The following is a 22,808-nucleotide window of genomic DNA, read 5'->3' on the forward strand; positions in this document are numbered from 1 at the left end:
GGAGTATCCCTTTAAACGTTAAAACACTGCGTAGTCTTCACTGTATTATCACTTATTAAAGCTACTAAAGTTATTCAGTCGAGAGTAGCGAGTGATTTTGTCTTCAGTTTAACATTAATGACAGACAGCAGCAGGTTTTTGCGTTTAATGCATGGATCTAATATAATGTTACACATCCGGTTTCTTTCCCAACTGTTTATTCACTGAAGACACAACAGACTGTTTAATGTAAATACTCGCAAATACGGATGTTTTGACATATTTGTGTGTATATTTGAGTGTTTAGGCGCGGCTGAAACTCCAAGTACACTTCGCTCGCCCGTGTTTCGCTCCGTCCCACAGAAAGCGTGTGGAAATCACTCTATCTCGCAGTTTAATGCGCTTTTAATAACTAAAATAAAATAAAGCAAGTCCCGCAGTCGACTGCATTTTACGACAGTCACGTTACATGATTTGAACGTTAAGTTTAGGCTTCTTAGGAGGGGCGAAGAAAGGAAAGAAGCGGCATGTGGCTCAATGACCATTTTATCTTGATTATCACGTTTTCATAATCGTTGGATTATGGATTAAACTAAAATTTGATTCATCTGTTGAATTTTTTTTATAACCCTTAAATGTATGAATGTTTCGCCAATCATTATTACATATTCTGGTCTTAGGCGACCCGGATCTATATCTAACACGGATGGATCTCTACCTGTCGCGATAATATAAAACTCTCCTGATATCAGAGAAACAACTGCAGAAGAATAAAATAAAGGGTATTTAGGAAGAGTTCAGTTTGAGCAGATGTTTTACACCATCATCACTTTGCTTTGTCATTTCCTGCATCTGGCTCATATTCAATCACCATCTCAAGAAACAATTCTCAAAACTATCATTTTCAAAATCAATATTGTGACCGCTAACAGCTTCTTCACCAGATCCATCATCGTCACGTGACAGCGACACTAATATCTGCGTTCAGCAGTGAAACACTGAGCCGTCTCAAGGTTTGCGGATAATACTTCCTATTCTTTTGTCTTCTGTTCACATGATAAAATCACAGATGAATCTTGTGGCATCTAAACATTTTTAAAATCTGCTGTTTTAGGATTTACAGTATGGTCACATAATATACATAAAGTACTAATGATATGATAAGGACTTTAAATATACGACCACTAATGAAATAAGAGTAAGCCACTTCAGTAATATCATCAGTAATAGTTTCAGGTTGTAGTACGTACACAAAAACACTGTTATTCTAAGGTACTCAAAGAACACCATGGTGCTTGTTTATTATATTCATACACCATGGTATTTACACAGTACATTAAGGTACTTCAAAAAATACCACGGTGTTAACATTAAATAATATTGTACTTTAATGAATTATAAAGTAATGTCCTATACTCAAACACCATACCAAATGCATGGTATTACTATGGTACATGTCCAAAAACATGAACATACCATGGTACTTTGATTAATTTTATGGTAATGAATGTGTATTATAATCAAACACCATGATGTACTAAGAATACCTTGGTATTACCATAGTACATGTCCAAAAACATGAACATACCATGGTACTTTGATTAATTATGTTAATGCTTGTGTACTATACTCTAACACCATGCTATGCTAAGAATACCATGGTGTTAGCATGGTATTACCATGTTAATGTTTCGTATTTGTCTGAGTGAATCAAGAGTGTGTTGTGGTCGTGTTGTACCTGAGCGGATCTCCTCGTCTCCATCCATCTGGACTCTGGACGGAACCGCGCTGCTTCAGTTTCACTTGAACACACACTCTCACACACACACAGACGAACAACAACAATACACCCAGAACAGAGTCTGAAGTGATGTCAGATCCGCGCCGGTACCGCAGTATCAGAACCCGGAACTTCTGTTGACCCGCGGAAATCTTCTATCTGTCCGAGTCTTTAACATGGGCTCTTATTAACTATACTACCGATGTATTACTGATGGTCAATAACTCTACGTGTTTCCATTCTTCCTCTAAAATGGTGGTGTCGCCGCCCAATGAACGCATGCGTGTGTGCGCGCCGGCGCTTTGAAATTACGTCAGTCACAACGTCACCATTTCAGGGGCGGGGCATAGCAAGCGCGCGTTTTTTCGTCAAATTAACATCTAATTACAAATGAATATATTTCCATTTCACATAGTGTTTTTTTTTATTTATTTCTTATAGAATAGCTACACTATTTAATAGTGATTGTTAGCATTTCGTGTAATTTGCCAAATTCTGATTTAAAAAAACAAACATTTCATGTCTTTTGAGACTCGCGATTGTTTACATATATATATTTAAATTTAATATAGTTGTTATTTGTATTTGTTCAGTGTGCTTGTCGTCAATATGAAATGAATTGATGTAGTATATAAATAAATGAATTAAATATATTAACAAAACAAAACTAAAAAAAGCTTTAAACAAATTCAAGTCTGATGTGTTTTTTTGGGGGGGGGGGGGGGGTATTTTATAGATAAGTGAAGATATAATAAGTTGTTTCAATCTTTTTATAATGGATGTTAAACTTTAATTTCTACGTCTTATAGAAATGTTATTCTCAATGTGAAATATTTTCTCTGAAATACACAGCTATTTACTATTTTGTACTGTAACATCAAAATAATGAAAAAATGCAGAGACGAACATATATTTTGTAGATATTCAATCTGAAGTCCTTTTCTTGATGGATGATGTATTACCAAGATGAAATGTTGGAGCTCAAGCTTATTCTATAAGTGGAAGAAACAATGAGTTTTCTGTTGTGTTCTTAAAAAACAAAACAAAAACAAAAACAACGTATTTTTATGTCTATGTCATAAACAGACAGAACATTTCAATAGTTAAATAGCTTGTTTATTAGAATAAGACAAACTTTTAAGACATCAACATTGATATTAATATATTGTGTATCACATTATATTGTTATAACTGTTTATGTATTTATATTTATTCAGTGTGCATTTACAGTCAACATGAAACACATTACTGGATACTCAAGACAAAATAAGGTCTTACACTTTACAATAAGGTTAAGTTATTAACTAACAACGCTGCCATGTTTATCAATCTCAGTTAATGTTAATTTCAACAGTTACTTATAGTTTTATTAGTTAACATTTGCTATTGCACTGTGATTTAACATGAGCAAACAATGAACAGCTGTTTCTATTAACTAATGTTATCAAAGATGCATAAATACTGTAACAAATGCATTGCTCATGGTAAGATCATGTTAGTTAATGCATTAACTAATGTTAACAAATGAAACCTTATTGTAAAGTGTTACCAATATTATTAACATATTGATTTAAATAATGTTGAAATGAACATGAACTTAGATCAATAAATGCTTTATGAGTTACAGTACATGTTAACTAACGTAGTTAACCAATGGAAGAGTTGCCAGATAAACCTGGGACATGGAAGTGTCATGTGACCGGAGATTATGATATACAGAGCATTAGAGATGTGAGCCGAAGTGAAAGATGTTGTGTATGATGTGCGAGTTATTAAAGTTTTCCGAAGTGTGACTAGCGTGCACTGATGAATCCTCCAGGAACATGCGTTAACCCTCCGGTCCTCTTCCGTTCACATCTGGCTCCTTCCCGGTCAAAAGTGACTGAACCTCGAATGAAACCTTTTTTTTCTAGGAAAATTAATGTAATATATTTTTGTTCAATCATTTTTTTATTATTATTATTATTTAGAATTTTGAGGGGATTTTATGACACTATGCAATATTTATACATTTTTTATGAGCTATTTTGTACGTTATAATTTTTTTTGTGTTATTTTTCAATAAATGCAATATTTCACATTAAAATAGACTGAAGGCCTTTAAAATCCCTTTTTAATTTTTTTAAATTTAAGTGAGAATAGTTTTTAAAAGTAATATACATAAATCCTTTCTATATAAATATATAAAGAGGTTTTTGGATTCCCGTTGTTTTTTTAGACATAATTTCTTACTTTTATTAGGTTTTGCATTTATATATACATTTAGACATTCTGAAAGACTAACTTTTGTCAAGGTTTAGATATGTCTTTTTAATATCAGATAAATATCAGGTTTTGCTCTGCACTTTTTTGTTCAATCTTTTTTTTTTTTGAGGGGATTTTATGACACTATGCAATATTTATAAAAAAATTATGAGCTATTTTGTCAATTAGAATAATTTTTTGTTGCTGTTGTTATTTTTCATTAAATGCAATATTTCACATTAAAATACACTGAAGGCCTTTAAAATCCTTTTTAATTTTTTTAAATTTAAGTGAGGATAGTTTTTAAAAGTAATATACATTAATCCTTACATAAAGGCTTTTGGATTCCCGTTGTTTTTTTTTAGACATAATTTCTTACTTTTATTAGGTTTTGCATTTATATATACATTTAGACATTCTGAAAGACTAACTTTTGTCAAGGTTTAGATATGTCTTTTAGATAAATATCAGGTTTTGCATTATGTTTACAATCAAACATTAACATTTTGTTAGATGGAAAGCATTTTTGTTACTCAGTATTTGATAAATCTAATAAAATAAGGAATGGATAGTGATAATTCTTCACTGCTCTGCACTTTGTTTCTGCACAGTGGCTGATCTGTAGTTTGTACCACCAAAAGATTCTCAGATTTTTCCTATTTTTTTGAATTTCCCATTCATTTTCTATGTCGGTCATTTTTGACCGTGAAAGAGAAAAGTGTGACTTTTTTTTTTTAGGACCCTTTAATATATCCGAATCATTTTGTGTGCGTGTTCACATAGCTAATGCGACAAAAGTCACCAAGTGTCATCCAAATCTGATGAAGCAAAAACAAAAAAATTAAATTCAAAACATAATTTTTCTGTATTTGTTCAGACCGAAGAGACCCAGAGGGGGAAGTAAGGTCACTTTTGGTTTCATGTCGACTTACCCTAAATAACCACTGTATTTACTGCAGGCTCAGTGTAGTACAACAGCACAATATAAAATAGTTGACAAACGTACGTGTCAAAAGCCTTCAGTAAAACCAACAGAGCACAGGCTAAAACGCAGTCAGTTCATATGTGTGATGAAATGAGTCGGACCGGATCACTTCACACAGAAACACACTCACGCTCACACACACACTCAGAGTCACATTAAGAGTTCCCTCTTTTGCGTTTTGTTCCCTTGTCCCATAGTGCATCAGCGTGACCTCTGACCCGCTCTAGCTCTTCTCCTCTTCGTCCTCACAGCTCCGCACGAACTGACGGCGAGAGAGTTTCTCCGGGTCGTGTGACGCCATGTTACTGAAATCACGGAAAATATCCTGGAATGTTTCGTCGTCTCCTGAGGAAACGCCAGAGAAGACTCTTTATTTGTTGTTGTTGGCAAAGTTTCACCACAAACTGAACGTTCAGAATGTTTCTGCTTGACATGAAGTAACAGTCAAAAGGTCAGAATAACTAGGATTTCCTTGAAAAGAGTCTCTTCTGGACTGCATTTATTTGACCAAAATTACAGTAAAAATACTGAAATATTATTACAATTTAAAATAACAGTTTTCTATGTGAATATATAGTAAAGTGTAATTTATTCCTGTGATCAAAGCTGTATTTTCAGCATCATTACTCCAGTCTTCAGTGTCACATGATCCTTCAGAAATCAGTATAATATGATGATTTGATGATCAAGAAACATTTATGATTATTATCAGTGTTGAAAACGGTTCATATTTCTGTGGAAACCGTGATTCACTATCGATTTTTTAAATCTATTGAATCTATTTATTCACTATTTGAATAAAAGTGTGAAATATGTCAGATTTAACTAAAGTGTTATTTTATAATTAAAATAATTAGATAATTGTAATTATAAATGATTTAAATTTCTAATATTTTTAAGAGGAGATGCCGTCAGTTACATTAGGGCGAACTGGATCTTAATTATTATATTCTATGATATCTTTATAAATGTCTTTACTGTCACTTTTGGTCAATTAAATGCATCCTTGCTTTAAAAAAAATTCGTAAAGAAAGAAAGAAAGAAAGAAAGAAAGAAAATGTATTTAGCATGGAGGCATTTAATTGATCAAAAGTGACAGTAAAGACATTTATAATGTTACAAAAGATTCTATTTCAAATAAATGCTGTTCTTTTAGAACTTTCTATGCATATTAATTAATATTAATTACCAACAGATCCGAAGAATCCCTCTGAATCCCTCATTTCCTCATTCATTCGGGCCATTCTCAACCTGAAACACACACACACACACTGCATTATTATGATTTCTAACACACACACATACACACAAACACACTGATCACTCACAAAGTGACGATGTCAGCGTGGGCGGTTTCTATGGCGATACTGAGCGGATCGTTTCCCTTTTCGTCAGCTGCGTACTGATTGGCTCCTCTCTTGAGCAGCAGACACACCTGTCTGAAGTGACCAATCACAGGTTATCATCGTCATTACATCATCAGTCACAGTAAGCATGTGATGGAGAGGATGTTTGGTACCCGGTGTGTCCGTATGTGGCGGCGGCGTGAAGAGCGCCCTGACCGTGCTGATCTCTGTGATTCACATTAGAGCCGTTCTGTAGCAGAAACTCACACGCCAGCAGAGAGCCCTGCCACACACACACACACACACACATCACTGAAGACCAGAATCACACGCAGAAACCTTCAGACTCCCAGAGGCCGCTGTCACTCACCCCGATGGCTGAACCAATCAGAGCCGTCCGTCCCTCCCGCTCAGGATCACTCCAGTTCACTTCCGCGCCCTCGGCCAGCGCCGTCGCCATGGCAACGAGCTGCCCGTTCAGCGCCGCCTGATACAGCCTCTCTCCGGCACGCAGCTTTGCTGATTCTGTACGGTCATGAGAAACACGTGTTCTTACATACGCTGTGTCCTAATTATCGTTCTACTGCTCGTTACTTAATTAGAAATATAAAATAATATTGTTTAAAATAAATATTTATTAAAAATTTATAATTTGAATAATTTAATTGAAAATGTTATAATAAATAATAAGATATTATTTGAATTAATAAAAAAATAATTAAGGTAATTTTATAATTCATTATAAAATATCACTTTAAAATAATAATATATAATATGAAACAATGTTATTAATTATATTAATTAATTAATTCACATAATTTATAATTACAATTATTTGAATTATAAAATAATGCTTTAATTACATTTAAATAAAAATAATTTTAAATGATTTATTTTAATTACAAATTACAGCAGTATTACAAAGTACAAAGTATATTATTTTCATTTTTGATAATAATTTAATTGAAAATGGAATAGTTAATTATGAAATATTATATTAATTAATAAAAAAATATATAATTCATTATTTAAAATTAAAGTAACTAATTTTGAAGTAATTAAAGTAAGTTATTAATTATAATGTTTTAATTAATTTAAATGATTGCATTTAAATTATTTACAATTACAATTATCTAATTATTTTAATGATAAAATAATACTTAAATTGCTTAAAATAATTACAGTATTACTCAAATTAAAATTAAATAAATTAAAATAATTAAAATTAAATATTATTTTAATTAACAATTAAAATAATTAGACTGTTTAATAATTATTTAATAAATTAAAATATAATTTATTTTAATTATGAAATATTAAAAAGTATAATATAATTATAAAAATAAATTATAAAAATTATAAAACAATTATTTTATCAAAAGTACAGAAGGTGTTTTCTATTTAAAATAGCATTAATAAAAGATAAACAGCACAAACACACTCACCAGCATCAGGACCATCAGGATCACGCGTCACGAATCTTTTCTCCACATACTTGAACCGAATCCACTGTTCTTTATCCTGCCTGAGAGAGGCAGTGACGATGATCATGAATACACTCAAAGCTCTTAATATTCCAGCATGCGTGTGTGAAACACACTTCCTGTTTGAGGTGTGTGTAAGACTCGTACCGTGGACTGCCCGCACTGGGCTTCTGTAGTCCGTCTATTGGGTTACGCTCATAAATGCCATTAATGACTTCATTACCCAGAACACATAGCAGCTGTGAAGGGGCGGAGTTAAACAAAGATCAACCAATAGCATAACAGAAGCATAACTGACAGAGTTAGAGTTAGTACGAGACAATAAACACACCCAAGTAAAACAAACTGAAAAAGATCAAATAAATGCTATTTGGTTTTTATTCGTACATGTAAAGCATCAGCTGTGCACCAATGATGACTTGCAGTTTTGTGATAAATAAGTGCTGTAACTAGTTTATATCAGAGATTTTAATGAAATGAATGTTGGACCTTTAACTGTTCCGGCTCCCAGGAATCAAGAGTGAGTGATCGAACTTTGGACAGATGAACGCCAAGACTCCTGTCAACACACATCAACCCATTAAATATCATAGAGTTCATGATTAATACTATATAAACCATGTTTACTGCTTAAATTATATCATAATTATATCCTGACTTTCTAAGTTGTGAATGTTGACTACGATCTAGTTTATGTATTGTTAATACAAAACTGGCATAGGAGCTTGTAGATGGAAATGACCTGTGGATGCCCGAGCACTCGATGCACATGGTGATGCCGAGGTTCACGCTGGCCCAGCGAGGCTCCGCCTCCCCGCAGTCACAGCAGCGTTGGTTACCGTTGCCACGGAGAGCCACGCCCAGAGCGGGGGGGTGAGGGGGCGGGTCTAAGACGGGCACAGGAGCGGAGCTCTCCTTCACCTAGACACACACAATACGCAAATGACACAATACAATCAGGGCTTGACATTAAGTTCTTTGCTCACCGGCCACTGTGGCTCGAGGTTTTCCAAAGTTACACGCCACTCAGCATTTTCACTCGCCACATTTATTCCCTTGAAAATAATAATAATAATAATTCTGTCATTTTTGACCGACACGCGAAGAGCACAAGAGGTAAATATGACTTAAACCAATCTGAGACGGTACTCATGTAAACTACACAGCTTTTGACCAATGAATACCCATTTTAGGGGCTTTCGCACTGGGTAGTTCTAGGAACTCGCCACTAGGGTGGTTCCCTGAGAACTAATGGTTCCCTTAGGAACGTTTTCTGGTTGCATTCGCACCGCCAGTAGGAACTCTTAAGTAACATAAGCCGCGCTTGTTGTTGTGACTTTTATTTTGACGGCGCTGAGAACACCAGAGCCTGAGCAAACAAACAATGCTCGCATTCTCCGTGTTCATTAGTTTACGATCTGTTTAACAGTCCTGTCTAATACGTTATTAGCTAGAACTGTTATACATAGAAAGTAGACAGTATATGAAAAGGTATTAGTCAAGCGTGCCGCACAAGCCCTGAAAAGTGAAGCCAAAGCGTCTCGATCGCCCCCCGGTGGCTGGTCCTAGTATAGGTCATAAGCCCCGCCTCCCCGTGTTATTCAACGGGACTTGAGACCAACTAAACAATTGAATTACACTTCAAATATCTTTTTTCTAAAGGTGGTTTCTGTCATTTACTGTAGTTTTATCACGCTGATATAAGTTTAAGTGTTTTAAAATAAGTTTGTTTTTAGGTAGTTATTTGATGCTATAAAAACGTTGGTGTGACGTCATGATTGACAGCTGTGATTGACAGGTTCTCTGAGCGAAGTAGTCACTGAAGCACCAACAGACTTTTTTTCGGGATCTTCGATTGTATTTACTTTATTTTAACAAGCCTCTTGTCGTACTGCAATCAACAGACATCAAAACTGGAGCAGAATGGAGGAACGGACAGACATAGGCCACTTAAAAAAGTGCAGGGAGAGTGCACTCTGCGAGAGATTCTGATTTCGCGGCTTTACTTCCTGCTCACTACTGCGCAGGTCTGGTCCCGAGATCGCTACTGCGCAGACTCAAGCCCCAAGATGTCAGCGCCATATCGGGACTCTGGCGGCTTCAGTTCTCACCAATGGAAGAGAGCGAAGGGGCGTCGTCCATCTTTTTTTACAGTCTATGGTATTAACGTATGCCATGTGGTTGATGCCCAATGTTGCTGAGCAGAAATACATAATCATGTTTCTCTTGGTCTCCTCAAAGCTGGGTTGGATTTTCTCCTCAGCGTAAAGGTTTAGAGATCCATCTATCACTGTTTTCCATATTCATAGAGTTAGTTTCTGGAGTAAATATATAGGCTATAATCTGTGTGTTTACACAGCCTTTTTAAAAATGGCGGGTGCTGGTGTTTCGCGTGCGTTCGGCCAATCAGCGAACACTAACGATAGTTAGTAGGATAGGATAGTTCCTATAGCGCTGGTTTAGACCGACTCTAAAGTAGGAGTGAAATTAGTTCCTCCAAAATTAGTTCCTAGAACTAAAATCGTTCCTAGTTATTGCGATGCGAACGCGCCAAAATCCGGGAACTTCCGCCAATAGTTCTAGGAACTATGAAAAGGCTCCGGTGCGAAAGCCTCTTTTGTTTGTAAAAACTGGATTTTTGTAACTCATCATTTGATTCAGTATTTCCAGATATATTTTAGAACTGAACGTTTGTTGAGTTTTCCAGACCTGGAAACTGTAACTGTAAAAATTTTGATTTCACATCAAACATCCAAAAATGGCAAAAAGCTCCTGTAAGGGCGAGTTTAAAGGACAATTAGCGGAAGTGTAAAACAACAAACATGAAAATGCTTCCAAGGTATATGTGTGCAAATGTGTGTGTGTGTGTGTGTACCTGAGTGTTTTGATCTGTCACTTGATCGCGGTACGCAATGTCTATACAGCCCTGAACGGCATTAATCCACGCCAACTTCAGCTCCTCAGAATCGGCCTGTAACACACAACACCTGTGCAAAGATGCACAATTACTAACACAATCACCTTTTTATTATAAAATTATGACGTCTCTGGACAAGCAGAGACGTTGTGATCGTATTGATTACAATATAAGGATAATATTTGGGAGATTTGTATGTCGATACCAACCCTTACGAAAATCAACCATGGTTTTATTATAGTAAAAGTGTAGTAACCATAGTTTTTCGGCAGATTGAGTACCATTTGTATAACCACAGTTTTACAACAAATACCATGGTTAAACTATGGTTAGTGTAGCAAAACCATGGTTAATTTTCGTAAGGGATAAGTGTGTGTATTTCATCATCTTACTTCTGCACTGACAGCAGCTCAAAACAGAAGCGGCGGTCGACCACATCCAGAGATTTCACTGCACACAGACGCAGATCATCGAACAGAACAAGAGGCTGCTCCTAAAACACACACAGACAAACACACACACTGAGTGAAACACGCTAATATGATCAGTTACTGCTAGCCTGATGTGGATGATGGTTTACCTTGTGTGATTTTGAGTAGATTAACTGATTATTTTCAGTGTAAAACCAGCACCTGAGAGATGGAAACAATTACAGAAACAGTGCATTACCATTTGTGACCCTGGAACGACAAAACCAGATGAGATTTATACAGCATCTGAAAGCTGAATAAATAAACTTTCCATTGATGTGTGGTTTGTTAGGATATGACAATATTGGTCGAGATACAACTATTGTAAATCTGGAATCTGAGGGTGCAAAAAAATCGAAACATTGAGAAAATCTCCTTTAAAGTTGTTCATTTATGTTGGCGATTGTGCAGCATTCACTCACACAAATACATGTTTTATATATTTACGGTAGGAAATTTACAAAATATCTTCATGGAACATGATCTTTACTTAATATCCTCATGATTTTTGGCATAAAAGAAAAATCTATAATTTTGACCCATACAATGTATTGTTGGCTATTGCCACAGATATACCCGTGCGACATGTGACTGGTGACGTGATCCAGGGTCACATTTTTTAAGCATTTGACATGATAATGTAAACAGTATAAAGATCTCTGTATCTCCAGGGTTAATATAGTTTATTATATACACTCTGTTTCAGAATTATGAAATATAATCTTAACTACAGAAATCGTATTGTAAAATGTACACTTTCGTATATTTCCATATTTATATGTTGAACTGAATTATGTAACATTTTATTTGTGTTCCTCTCCTGTTGATCTCTTTATCTTGTCTGTGGTTTCATGATTTTCATCATAAAAAAATGTGAATAAAAAAATGTAAATATTATCTCAGTGACAGTAAAATAACACTGGGTCTCTCACCTCTTCCATGTTTTGTTCTTCTTGCGTGAACGTTTGAACAGGTAGCCTTGAATCGTTCCTCCGTCAGACGGATTACACACAATAACCGCCTCTCCAGACGCGTCCTACCAAACACACACACAATCATTATCAACCGTTAGCAAACGTACACCATCAAAATATCAACCTCCAGAATCATATCAGCTCCCAAACTCACTGTGACTGAACAGTTTTATTTTTTCATGTTGACATTTGAAACCAATGTTGGGGTTGGGGGGGGGGGGGGTCCTAAAAAGGAGCTCAGTTGTGAGGATAATGCCTTTTCTAGTATTTTTTGACAGAAAAGGTAGATTCGAAAAGTTAGCAGATCTAACCGTTTTAAGGCCTTTCTGTATGCAGTAGCACTTTCCTTCCACGAAATGCGAAATACCTCTTCTTCTTTTTTTAAAGGGGTCATATAATGCCATTTTTGTAAAAGTTAATATGATTCTTTAGGGTCTAAATGAAAAGTTTGTAATATACTTTAATTAAAAATTCTCATTAGTATTGTAAGAAAACACTCATTTTACATGGTCAAAAACAGCTCTGTTTTCAGCACGCCGTTTAAGTGCATGTGTCTTTAAATGATAATGAGCTTTGCTCACCCCGCCCCTCTGTTCTGTGGGCGTTTTGATACAACAACACACGTGGAGTGTTGCCTTGACAACAGTTGAGGGTATATTTTGGAGAAGGAATGGCAGCGGGAGTCTCTGAGGACACTGTGCAACCGTATCAATTTGAACTTGAGTCGGACCCGGAACAAGATGACGGCCCCGAAGAAGTTCGACAATTAAGGATCGAACAGGACGTTTCTGAATGGTTGGTTAACGTAATGTCACTTTGATGTACCTTTGTATGTACTGGCAGGGTAGAGTAGTGAGATACGAACGCTATGTGTTTACTGATGTATACGTTAGTTCATTGACAGATTGATGTTACAACTAATGGTCATGAAAAACTTTTTACTTTAGCTTTACACTGACCCTCGTTTATAAAGCAGTCTGGTGAGAATGATTCGCGCAAACATGAAAGCATTGACGTTGATCAAAATTCAGCCACTGCGTCTTCAGTGGTTCGGATTTAGGGTCATCAAAATGACTCCTTATTACACCCAAGAGCAGAACACCACAATCGCTTAGACGCCATTCTGCTCCTGCGTATCAACAATGGCGGACTATGATGACAGCTCGCTCAGGGCGGGTCTGTGTTGAAACGCTGCTGTCAATTAACAATCTTGGGAGGGGCGTCCGACCGTGTGACATCACGATTTGAGACAGGGGAAACCATATAAGGAGATTTAAAAAAAAACACTGGATGGATTTTTATCATTTTATGATGGTTGTGTACAGGCACTGCCAACACACATTTCAGTACAATCAACTTGTAAAAGTGCATGTACCATTATATGACCCCTTTAAAATACAATGAATGTATATGTTATATAGGCTATGTTATTGAATTGATTACTGCATTAAACACTTGCAAAAAAAAGAGATTGAGAGACTGAGAAAAAGTAACGCTTTACATAAAAAGTAACGCAATTAGTTATTTTTTAGGGAGTAACGCAGTATTGTAATGCATTACTTTTGAAATTATTTTCTGCAACACTGTTTTAAATTAATAATTAAAAAGAACTAAGGTATAAATAATCAAGATCTGACGATTTGCTTCTGATCTGCTTTTTGTACTGTGACAGAATAATTTTATAATTTAGTGAATTTCTCATTTCAGAGAGTCTTTCATTGAAGAAATGTTTATGTAAATAAGAAATGTTGAGATAGAAATGTTTTTGCTCTCTTTTTCTGTAGGAGACTGTAAATTTTAAATGAGTATTTATATATGAAAAATGAGTTTAAATGAATAATGAGTATTGAGTAATGCATATTTTTTGAGTAATGAGTATTGAGTATTTTTTGAGTGTAAGACTTGAGAAATTAGAAAATACCGGGGAGTCTGGTTGAGGAACGACCACTCCCCGAGAAGAACGACCACTCCCTTTCTGGACATTAACATTTGAACTCTTTCTTGTGAAGTTAGCATCACCATTTGAGACGCAAGTTTCACCTCAAAATACATCTCTTTACCTCTTCCCTCTTCCCTCACTCCCTCTCTCTCATGCTGAGATCACCTGAAATTCACCCAAAGATCTATATGGTTTAAATGTGAATTAATATCATACAGTTTTATACATGTTTGGTATCATCTGAAATGTCTCAGTGCGACTGGTACAAATGTCTCATTCCCAAATAAGTAAACCAAAGGGTAATAAGGTATTTAAGAGTTTAGAGATAATTCGCACACAGAGGAGGGTGTGTCTTCCAGGCAAATGGCATCCGGCTACCAAAAGGTGTAAACTCAAAGCAAATTCCCATTGTTAGCAAATGTTTCCATGTAAATCAACCTAAATCAACAAGTAAGTCTGGGATGGTGATTAATGCCAATTCCCACTGTGAACTCATGTTTACATTGGTCTGAGTATTTAGGGAGATGCTGAAGAAGGCTCGTGGCGATTTGTAGCTCAAATTAGCCCGTGATGCGGAGAGTGGCCAAGACTCTCAGCATCATGTATTTTCTAATGTCAGGTTCGCATCTTTCCTCTTTATTCCAGAGCATTTGATGTATTTATTATCTTTGAACTGATTATGAAATTGGCATGATACATTTACCTGACATAATAAATTGTTACATTTGATTTTATTCTGACTGACTCTGCAATTGTTTTCCCAAGTAGATTAAACGGATTCGTATGCAAGTTCAGATTAGTGACGACTAATATTTGGCATCAATTCAAGTGTACTTGGTTTGCAAAGACAAGAAGTGAATTTTCGTTTAGGGCAGCAAAATGCTGTTTGATCAGCCTAAATTTGGGTGTGTCTTACCCCTGTTTTAATTTAATGTTACATGAGCAATGAGTATTGAGTCTTTTTTGAGTTTTGAGTGAAGAGCATTGAGTATGGAGTGTTTTGAGTAATGAATATTGAGTAATGTGTACTGAGTATTATTTGAGCATTGAGTAATAAGTAATGAGTTTTAAGTATTGAGTAATAAGTAATGAGTTTTAAGTATTGAGTAATGAGTATTGAGTATTTTTAAAAATGAGTAAAAATGTGTTTTGACTACTTTTAGGAGTACACTAGCTATAAGATCCTAAATTGTACCTTCAAACTTGTTTTATGTGGTCATCAAAACCTATATAACTAGCACTAAAATCTCACCCTTTGCTGAACGAGCAGGTGTGTGTTCTCCAGGTCTTTCCTCTTGGCAGCGCAGTCAGACGACAGCTGAGAGAGCTGCGCACAGATATTACTCTTATTACACTTCAATATCCATCAAACATTAGCAATCAAACACTGTGTGTCTATGTAAAGGGGTTGTTGTGTGTGTGTGTGGGGGGTATGAACTGAGCGTGATGTGTGTGTTCATGTATGACCTGTGAGGCCATCGTCTTCATGGTCGGTTCTAGATCTCTCAGCAGGTCGAATCCCTGGTGGAAAAATGTGTACTGAGCGTGAAAATACGAGAAGACCTGAGAAAGACAGATGATTTTAGTCAGTTTACATTCATCTGAACAAGATGTCATGGTATTTACAAAGTTTTCTGATTAGAGCTCACCGAATTCAGAATATCAAGCTTCTGTTGGACCTTGAAATTATTCAGCTGCAAGAAAAAAAACAAAAAAACAATACATTTCACTCATGTTCGGGGGCAGCTTCAAATGTGGCTTCAAATTAACATGGTTTTGCGTGACTAAAATTATATGTGGACTTTAGAAAAAAACTAAATGCTGTAAAAATGTAGAATATGAACTGCTTAAAATACAACAATTCAACAATATGATGTAAAAGAAACTAAAATATAAAACATACCTATAATAAAATAATATAAAAATATAAACTAAAATATAATATAAAAAATGCCTATAATAAAATGTTATATAAAAATATAAACTATAATATAATATAAAAACAAACTAAAATAAAATATGAAACATGCTATTGTAAAAAATAATATAAAAATATAAAATGAAATATAATATTAAACATGCTTATTATTACATTTAATATAAAAATATAAACTAAAATATAATATAAAACATGCCTATAATTAAAATATAATATAAAACATGCCTATAATTATAATATAATATAATATAATATAATATAATATAATATAATATAATATAATATAAAACATGCCTGTAATAAAATATAATATAAAAAACTAAAATATAATATAAATTATGCGTATAATAAAATATATTGTGCAAATATAAACTGAAATATAATATAAACATGCCTGTAATGAAATATAATATAATATAAAAATAAAATAAAATATAATATAATATGAAACATACCTATTATAAAACATAATATAAAAAATATAATTTAAAAACTAACTAAAAATAATATAAAACAAGCCTATAATAAAATATAATATAAAAATATAAACTAAAATATAATATAAAACTTGCATGTAATAAAATATAATATAAAAACAAACTAAAATATAATATAAAACATGTCGATAATAAAATATAATATAATAACATGAAAATAATAGGGGATCATTTAAGGTCTTAAAGGTACAGTAGCAACAGGTCATGAAAAACTAAATTAAAATAGTTTTGCTTGACTTCCATTATATGTGGACTTCATTAGAAAAGCTGAATGCTATAAAAATGTAGAACATGTGCGCCTGAAAGCACGGCTTGACTAGCATTACCTGCAGGCAGTAGTCCAGGGCGAAGTGTTGGTAGCATTTGCGTGTGGCGAGCAGCAAGTGAGTGGCTCTCTCGGCGTCGACGGGTTTGTGTCGGCTGACCTGAGCGTTCTTCACAACCGTGCCATCGAGATCCTCTCCGATCCGGACGAACTCACGGCGTGTGTCGCGAATCTGCGGCACAAATCTGTCACAGAACACACCATTACGCACCATTACACATTACACACCATTTGAACCTTTTTTCAGTAATTTAGGCATGTTTACCTCAATAGCTGTAAAGAAACTAAGTCATTTGTAGAAGTGTTACTGACATTATTCCAGAACTGTCTGCCATTGTCTGTGATGCTTGAATATTAATAAAAAACAACCATTTTAGTAATAAAAAAAAAAATAATTCTATGAAATGTTTTGTTTTCCACAAATTCTGTGTTGTGAATTTTCTAGTAATCAAATGAAGACATAAAACATTAATTTAACTGATCTTTTATATGAAATTAAACTTTTTTTGTCAAACAACATGCGGCACAGTTAGTATTATTATTATTAAATTGAGATATCTAAATTCTACTGTAGAACATTAATATATTATCAAGTTAAACCGAACTTTTATTTTGACGGGTTGTGTTGAAGACCTTCCGTGTGTTAATGATATAACGATAGTTTTTCTTAAATTAAACTGTAAAATGCTGATGAACTTCATTGACTCACAGAGCGGCTCTGGAAACCCAACCCTAGTGAACGTGTGTGTGTGTGTGTGTGTGTGTGTGTGTGTGTGTGATGTTACGTACTGTGAAAGCAGGTTTGAGAGCTGCTGGGTAATTGCTCTCTGAGTCTGATCAAACAGCATCTGCATGAAAACACATTTATAATCAAAAATATGCGCAAGTGCAAAGGGATTGTCTACAAAGGTGCGTGTATATCAGCTTTGAAAAAGACTTGCCCCATCAGATTTTACTGGAAATGTATGTATTTAATGTTTTATTTGTATAGGGACAGATACAATAAACATAGATAATACTGTGCCAACAGCCATCCAATTGTGCTTGTAGCTGAAGCTAATTTGCAACACTTGTCCCTTGGCTTTTATAAATTAAAATTTTATTCAATTTCCACTAGAAGCCGCTCAGAAAGTGCAATCTCTCCAAAAATGTACATAAGGGCTGAGAACTACAAGATAAGACTCACCGTCTGAAACTGGATCATCTCTTGAAGGCCTTGGTTGAACTGACGCAGGCAATTCTACACAAACACAAACAGTGAGAGGTCAGCATGAGAGGCCTGGTCAAAGGTCGTGACCCATCAGACACCTGTACTCACCAGAATAACCCCGTCGCTCTTATGATACGCTGTAAACTCGGCCAGTCCGGAGAGGAACAGCTGATTGCAGGAGGTGTAGTTCTGCCCCGCATCCACCATCTGACCACACAACTTCATCACCTACAGAGAGAGAGAGAGAGAGAGAGAGAGAGAGAGAGAGAGAGAGAGAGAGAGAGAGAGAGAGAGAGAGAGAGAGAGAGAGAGAGAGAGGGAGAGAGAGGGAGGGAGAGAGAGAGAGAGAGAGAGAGAGAGAGAGAGAGAGATGAGAGAGAGGGAGGGAGAGAGAGAGAGAGGGAGGGAGAGAGAGAGAGAGGGAGGGAGAGAGAGAGAGAGAGAGGGAGGGAGAGAGAGAGAGAGAGAGGGAGGGAGAGAGAAGACCATCAAGCTAAATGTACAATGGGCTAATATCATGAGAAAATGATTTTACACTGATCTTTTGACATAAGTCAAAAATTCCTCCCCGGTTCAAAAAAACTTTTAAAGGTGCAGTAAGCGATTTCTGAGAAATGATGTTGATATTTGAAATCACCAAAACAAACATGCTCCTCCAAAAATGTTGATAGCTCCGCCTCCACATTCAAGAACACGATATGCAAAACAGGCACCTCCCCCCATTATAAGTGGATACACCCCTTACAGCTGACTGGCTCACTCTCTCTCCTCCCCCATCATGAGTGGACACGCCCCCTACTGCTGATTGGCTCACTCTCTCCTCCCCCATCATGAGTGGACACGCCCCCTACTGCTGATTGGCTCACTCTCTCCTCCCCCATCATGAGTGGACACGCCCCTACTGCTGATTGGCTCACTCTATCCTCCTCCATCATGAGTGGACACGCCCCCTACTGCTGATTGGCTCACTCTCCGCCCCTATCATGAGTGGACACGCCCCCTTACAACTGATTGGCTCTCTCTCTCCTACCCCATCATGAGTGGACACGCCCCCTTACAGCTGTTTGGCTCACTCTCTCCTCCCCCATCATGAGTGGACACGCCCCCTACTGCTGATTGGCTCACTCTCTCCTCCCCCATCATGAGTGGACACGCCCCTACTGCTGTTTGGCTCACTCTCCTCCTCCATCATGAGTGGACACGCCCCCTACTGCTGATTGGCTCACTCTCTCTCCTCCCCTATCATGAGTGGACACGCCCCCTTACAACTGATTGGCTCTCTCTCTCCTACCCCATCATGAGTGGACACGCCCCCTTACAGCTGTTTGGCTCACTCTCTCCTCCCCCATCATGAGTGGACTTCATGCATCTCTGTGCAGACCGATCGGCGGCTGACTTGAAGCAGTGCATGCTGGTTAGAAATTTTGTCCGACTTGATACAGCGCCGACGCCACGTGACTGTGACGTATGCCATCAAAGTACAGCGAGAGCGATTCGAGAGTAGCAAGAGAACTCAGCCAGCGCAGCTTCTCAAGAGCGGCTGCACTGGGCTGATGACGACACAACTGTTCCACGATTGGCCGGATTCACCGCATGACAACGATCACGTGTGTTTCGTGTTTATTCGAACACCTTTAGTTCCTCTAAAGCTCACAAATCAGTTTATTATAACAGTGAAAACTCTTTTCATGTCGTTGCGATGTTATATTGTATCATGTTTATCAAATGAAAACTGATTAAAAAACTCCACTTCATTGATAGTAGCTAATGTTGAACTTTATTCTTGTTCAAACAGACACTGTATGAAGCAGTACATAAAGTATTGAATGAAAATGTCTCTGAAACATCTGTGTATTATTTGGCAAATATTGCATTTATTTCACTTCAGCTGTGGTAAAGTATGCAAACACCACGTGAGCGGTCACTACGGGAACCAGAAAGTGTCCGACTTCACGTCTCCGTTTGCAGCTCCTCCCCGCCTGCACGCGGCTACTCTCACCGATCAGTTACATCCAGCCGCAGCCGATGTCCAACACACCTCGGCTGCGTTCAGCCCCGACAAAACGTTGCACAGTGTTTTTTAAACAGAAACGGTGATGCGTTGAACACACTGTTCTGATGACGCAAGAGTTGCAACTATGGCAGCTGAGAAGGCCATTCTTTGTGTTCTTTGTGAAGAATTTTCAGAGCCTGATGAAGTCGGTATAAATATGTGTTTAATACTACAAAATATGCCCGATGTTACAGTTACTGCACTTGCCGCCCAGAACAAAAGAGAACATCCCAATTGAGTGAAGGGATTGCTGAAACTGAAATGGAAGCACACATCTTACCTAATTCAGACTAAAACACATCTATTTAGCCTCACATACTGACTTTATTTGTAGTTCATACTGTTTTAATACCCTGCATTTTCTTTCTCATTTTTAGGAAAAGCACTTAATTACCATTGTTTATTTCTATACCAAATGTCATACACTCATACACACCCCCTACTGCTGATTGGCTCACTCTCTCTCCTCCCCCATCATGAGTGGACACGCCCCCTACTGCTGATTGGCTCACACTTTCTCCTCCCCCATCATGAGTGGACACACCCCATACTGCTGATTGGCTCACTCTCTCTCCTCCATCATGAGTGGACATGCCCCTACTGCTGATTGGCTCACTCTCTCCTCCCCCATCATGAGTGGACACGCCCCCTTACAGCTGATTGGCTCACTCTCTCCTCCTCCATCATGAGTGGACACGCCCCTACTGCTGATTGGCTCACTCTCTCTCCTCCATCATGAGTGGACATGCCCCTACTGCTGATTGGCTCACTCTCTCCTCCCCCATCATGAGTGGACACGCCCCCTTACAGCTGATTGGCTCACTCTCTCCTCCTCCATCATGAGTGGACATGCCCCTACTGCTGATTGGCTCACTCTCTCTCCCCCATCATGAGTGGACACACCCCATACTGCTGATTGGCTCACTCTCTCTCCTCCATCATGAGTGGACATGCCCCTACTGCTGATTGGCTCACTCTCTCCTCCCCCATCATGAGTGGACACGCCCTCTTACAGCTGATTGGCTCACTCTCTCCTCCTCCATCATGAGTGGACATGCCCCTACTGCTGATTGGCTCACTCTCTCTCCTCCCCCATCATGAGTGGACACGCCCCCTACTGCTGATTGGCTCACACTTTCTCCTCCCCCATCATGACTGGACACACCCCCTACTGCTGATTGGCTCACTCTCTCTCCTCCCCCATCATGAGTGGACATGCCCCCTACTGCTGATTGGCTCACTCTCTCCTCCTCCATCATGAGTGGACACGCCCCTACTGCTGATTGGCTCACTCTCTCCTCCTCCATCATGAGTGGACATGCCCCTACTGCTGATTGGCTCACTCTCTCTCCTCCTCCATCATGAGTGGACACGCCCCTACTGCTGATTGGCTCACTCTCTCCTCATCCATCATGAGTGGACATGCCCCTACTGCTGATTGGCTCACACTTTCTCCTCCCCCATCATGAGTGGACATGCCCCCTACTGCTGATTGGCTCACTCTCTCTCCTCCCCCACCATGACTGGACACACCCCCTACTGCTGATTGGCTCACTCTCTCTCCTCCCCCATCATGAGTGGACACGCCCCCTACTGCTGATTGGCTCACTCTCTCCTCCCCCATCTTGAGTGTACACGCCCCCTACTGCTGATTGGCTCACTCTCTCTCCTCCCCCATCATGAGTGGACACGCCCCCTATATATTATACATACACACATGGACTTTGATACAATATAATATAAAAACAAACTAATTTATAATATAATATAAAGCTTAAAATACTAATGTTTTCGGCACACAAAAAAAAAAACTTCAGCCGCATTATAATCAGACCTAACGGGGGAAATAAATGTATATTTGCTGGCTGGTTCATCTTACTTTCTCCACACGACTCTCCAGTTCTGCAACATCACTCTCGCATTTATCCAGGGACTGCCTGCAAACACACACACACATCTGCATAAGTCATGCACAGCAGACACACTACCACGCCCCAAAGCATAGTGGGTATTTTACAAATGACATGTCCATGAGCTTTTTAAATGTATAAATCAATTTTAAATAGACTTCTTGTTTTAAAATGATAAAAGAATGAGTTTAGATACTTTTAGATGCATGTCATGACAAGACAACTCCCCATCATGTCATGTGTGATGGATGAGATGCTCATACCTGAACGCAGGAGAGTCTTTGATGCAATCCTCAAAGTCCAGGAGAGTGTCCATGCTGCTGTTTCTCACACTGTTTCTCACTCTCTCGTGCACTATTAGACCTTTAACCCAAATACATGATCCAGACACGAATGATTCCTGCACGAGGCCTGATGCACACACTGCATCATCACTGTCTCATGCACGAGCCGTTATCTCATATCACACACTGATCTTCTTTACATTCAATGCCTGTCAGATGGAGAGAAATAACGCACGCGACCGCACTGCATCACACACACACACACACACACCGCAGAAAATGCGCTTAGATCACAGTGATGCACGCGATTAACTCAAGCACTTTATTGTTGTTATCGCGATGTATAGATCTAGTGTCGAAATGTGTGTGTTGACAGCTGCCGTGGTGTTTGTTCATGTTGATGCGAGTCGTTTTTCCGGTTGCGGAAGTCATGCGTGACGAGGATGTCCTGTCAGCCATTTTCAAAATAAAA

The 22,808-nt window shown here is 37.6% G+C and overlaps 2 protein-coding genes across 3 annotated transcripts in view; both read right to left on the bottom strand.

Annotated features, from left to right (window-relative positions):
* iws1 (interacts with SUPT6H, CTD assembly factor 1) overlaps window positions 1-2,044 on the bottom strand; it is a 14,883-nt gene extending 12,839 nt beyond the window's left edge. For both annotated transcript variants that reach the window (XR_014607977.1, XM_084126620.1), the window contains exon 1: window positions 1,718-2,044. Coding sequence is in view for 1 of the 2 variants with exons in the window: in XM_084126620.1 (XP_083982746.1) it covers window positions 1,718-1,745 (28 nt within the window). In the remaining variant the exon portion in view is untranslated. The remainder of the gene's footprint in view (window positions 1-1,717) is intronic.
* Window positions 2,045-4,129: 2,085 nt separating this feature from the next.
* LOC311090952 (arf-GAP with coiled-coil, ANK repeat and PH domain-containing protein 2) lies at window positions 4,130-22,775 on the bottom strand. The gene is made up of 22 exons (XM_084126619.1): window positions 22,316-22,775; window positions 22,022-22,079; window positions 18,198-18,317; window positions 18,066-18,119; window positions 17,669-17,727; window positions 16,881-17,064; window positions 15,768-15,812; window positions 15,586-15,681; window positions 15,371-15,445; window positions 12,138-12,241; window positions 11,316-11,367; window positions 11,128-11,228; window positions 10,694-10,805; window positions 8,561-8,739; window positions 8,308-8,377; window positions 7,966-8,057; window positions 7,780-7,859; window positions 6,705-6,859; window positions 6,508-6,617; window positions 6,317-6,427; window positions 6,178-6,239; window positions 4,130-5,333 (listed from the first exon to the last, which is right to left on the bottom strand). Exons 1-22 carry the CDS (start codon window positions 22,366-22,368, stop codon window positions 5,212-5,214), a joined length of 2,094 nt encoding a protein of 697 aa, XP_083982745.1. The 5' UTR covers window positions 22,369-22,775; the 3' UTR covers window positions 4,130-5,211.
* Between the last annotated feature and the right edge of the window lie 33 nt (window positions 22,776-22,808).

The sequence above is a fragment of the Abramis brama genome (assembly GCF_963993115.1).
Source record: "Abramis brama genome assembly, chromosome: 10".
Lineage (NCBI taxonomy): Eukaryota > Metazoa > Chordata > Actinopteri > Cypriniformes > Leuciscidae > Abramis > Abramis brama.

Bases quoted from the DNA above. Each gene is read 5' to 3' on its own strand.
- LOC311090952 (XM_084126619.1), bottom strand. From the start codon at position 22,368: ATGGACACTCTCCTGGACTTTGAGGATTGCATCAAAGACTCTCCTGCG. The intron at 18,318-22,021 runs GTAAGATGAACC...CTCTCTCTGTAG, and splicing joins TGGAGAGTCGTGTGGAGAAA to GTGATGAAGTTGTGTGGTCA. The intron at 6,428-6,507 runs GTACCAAACATC...TGGTCACTTCAG, and splicing joins GCCACATACGGACACACCGG to ACAGGTGTGTCTGCTGCTCA.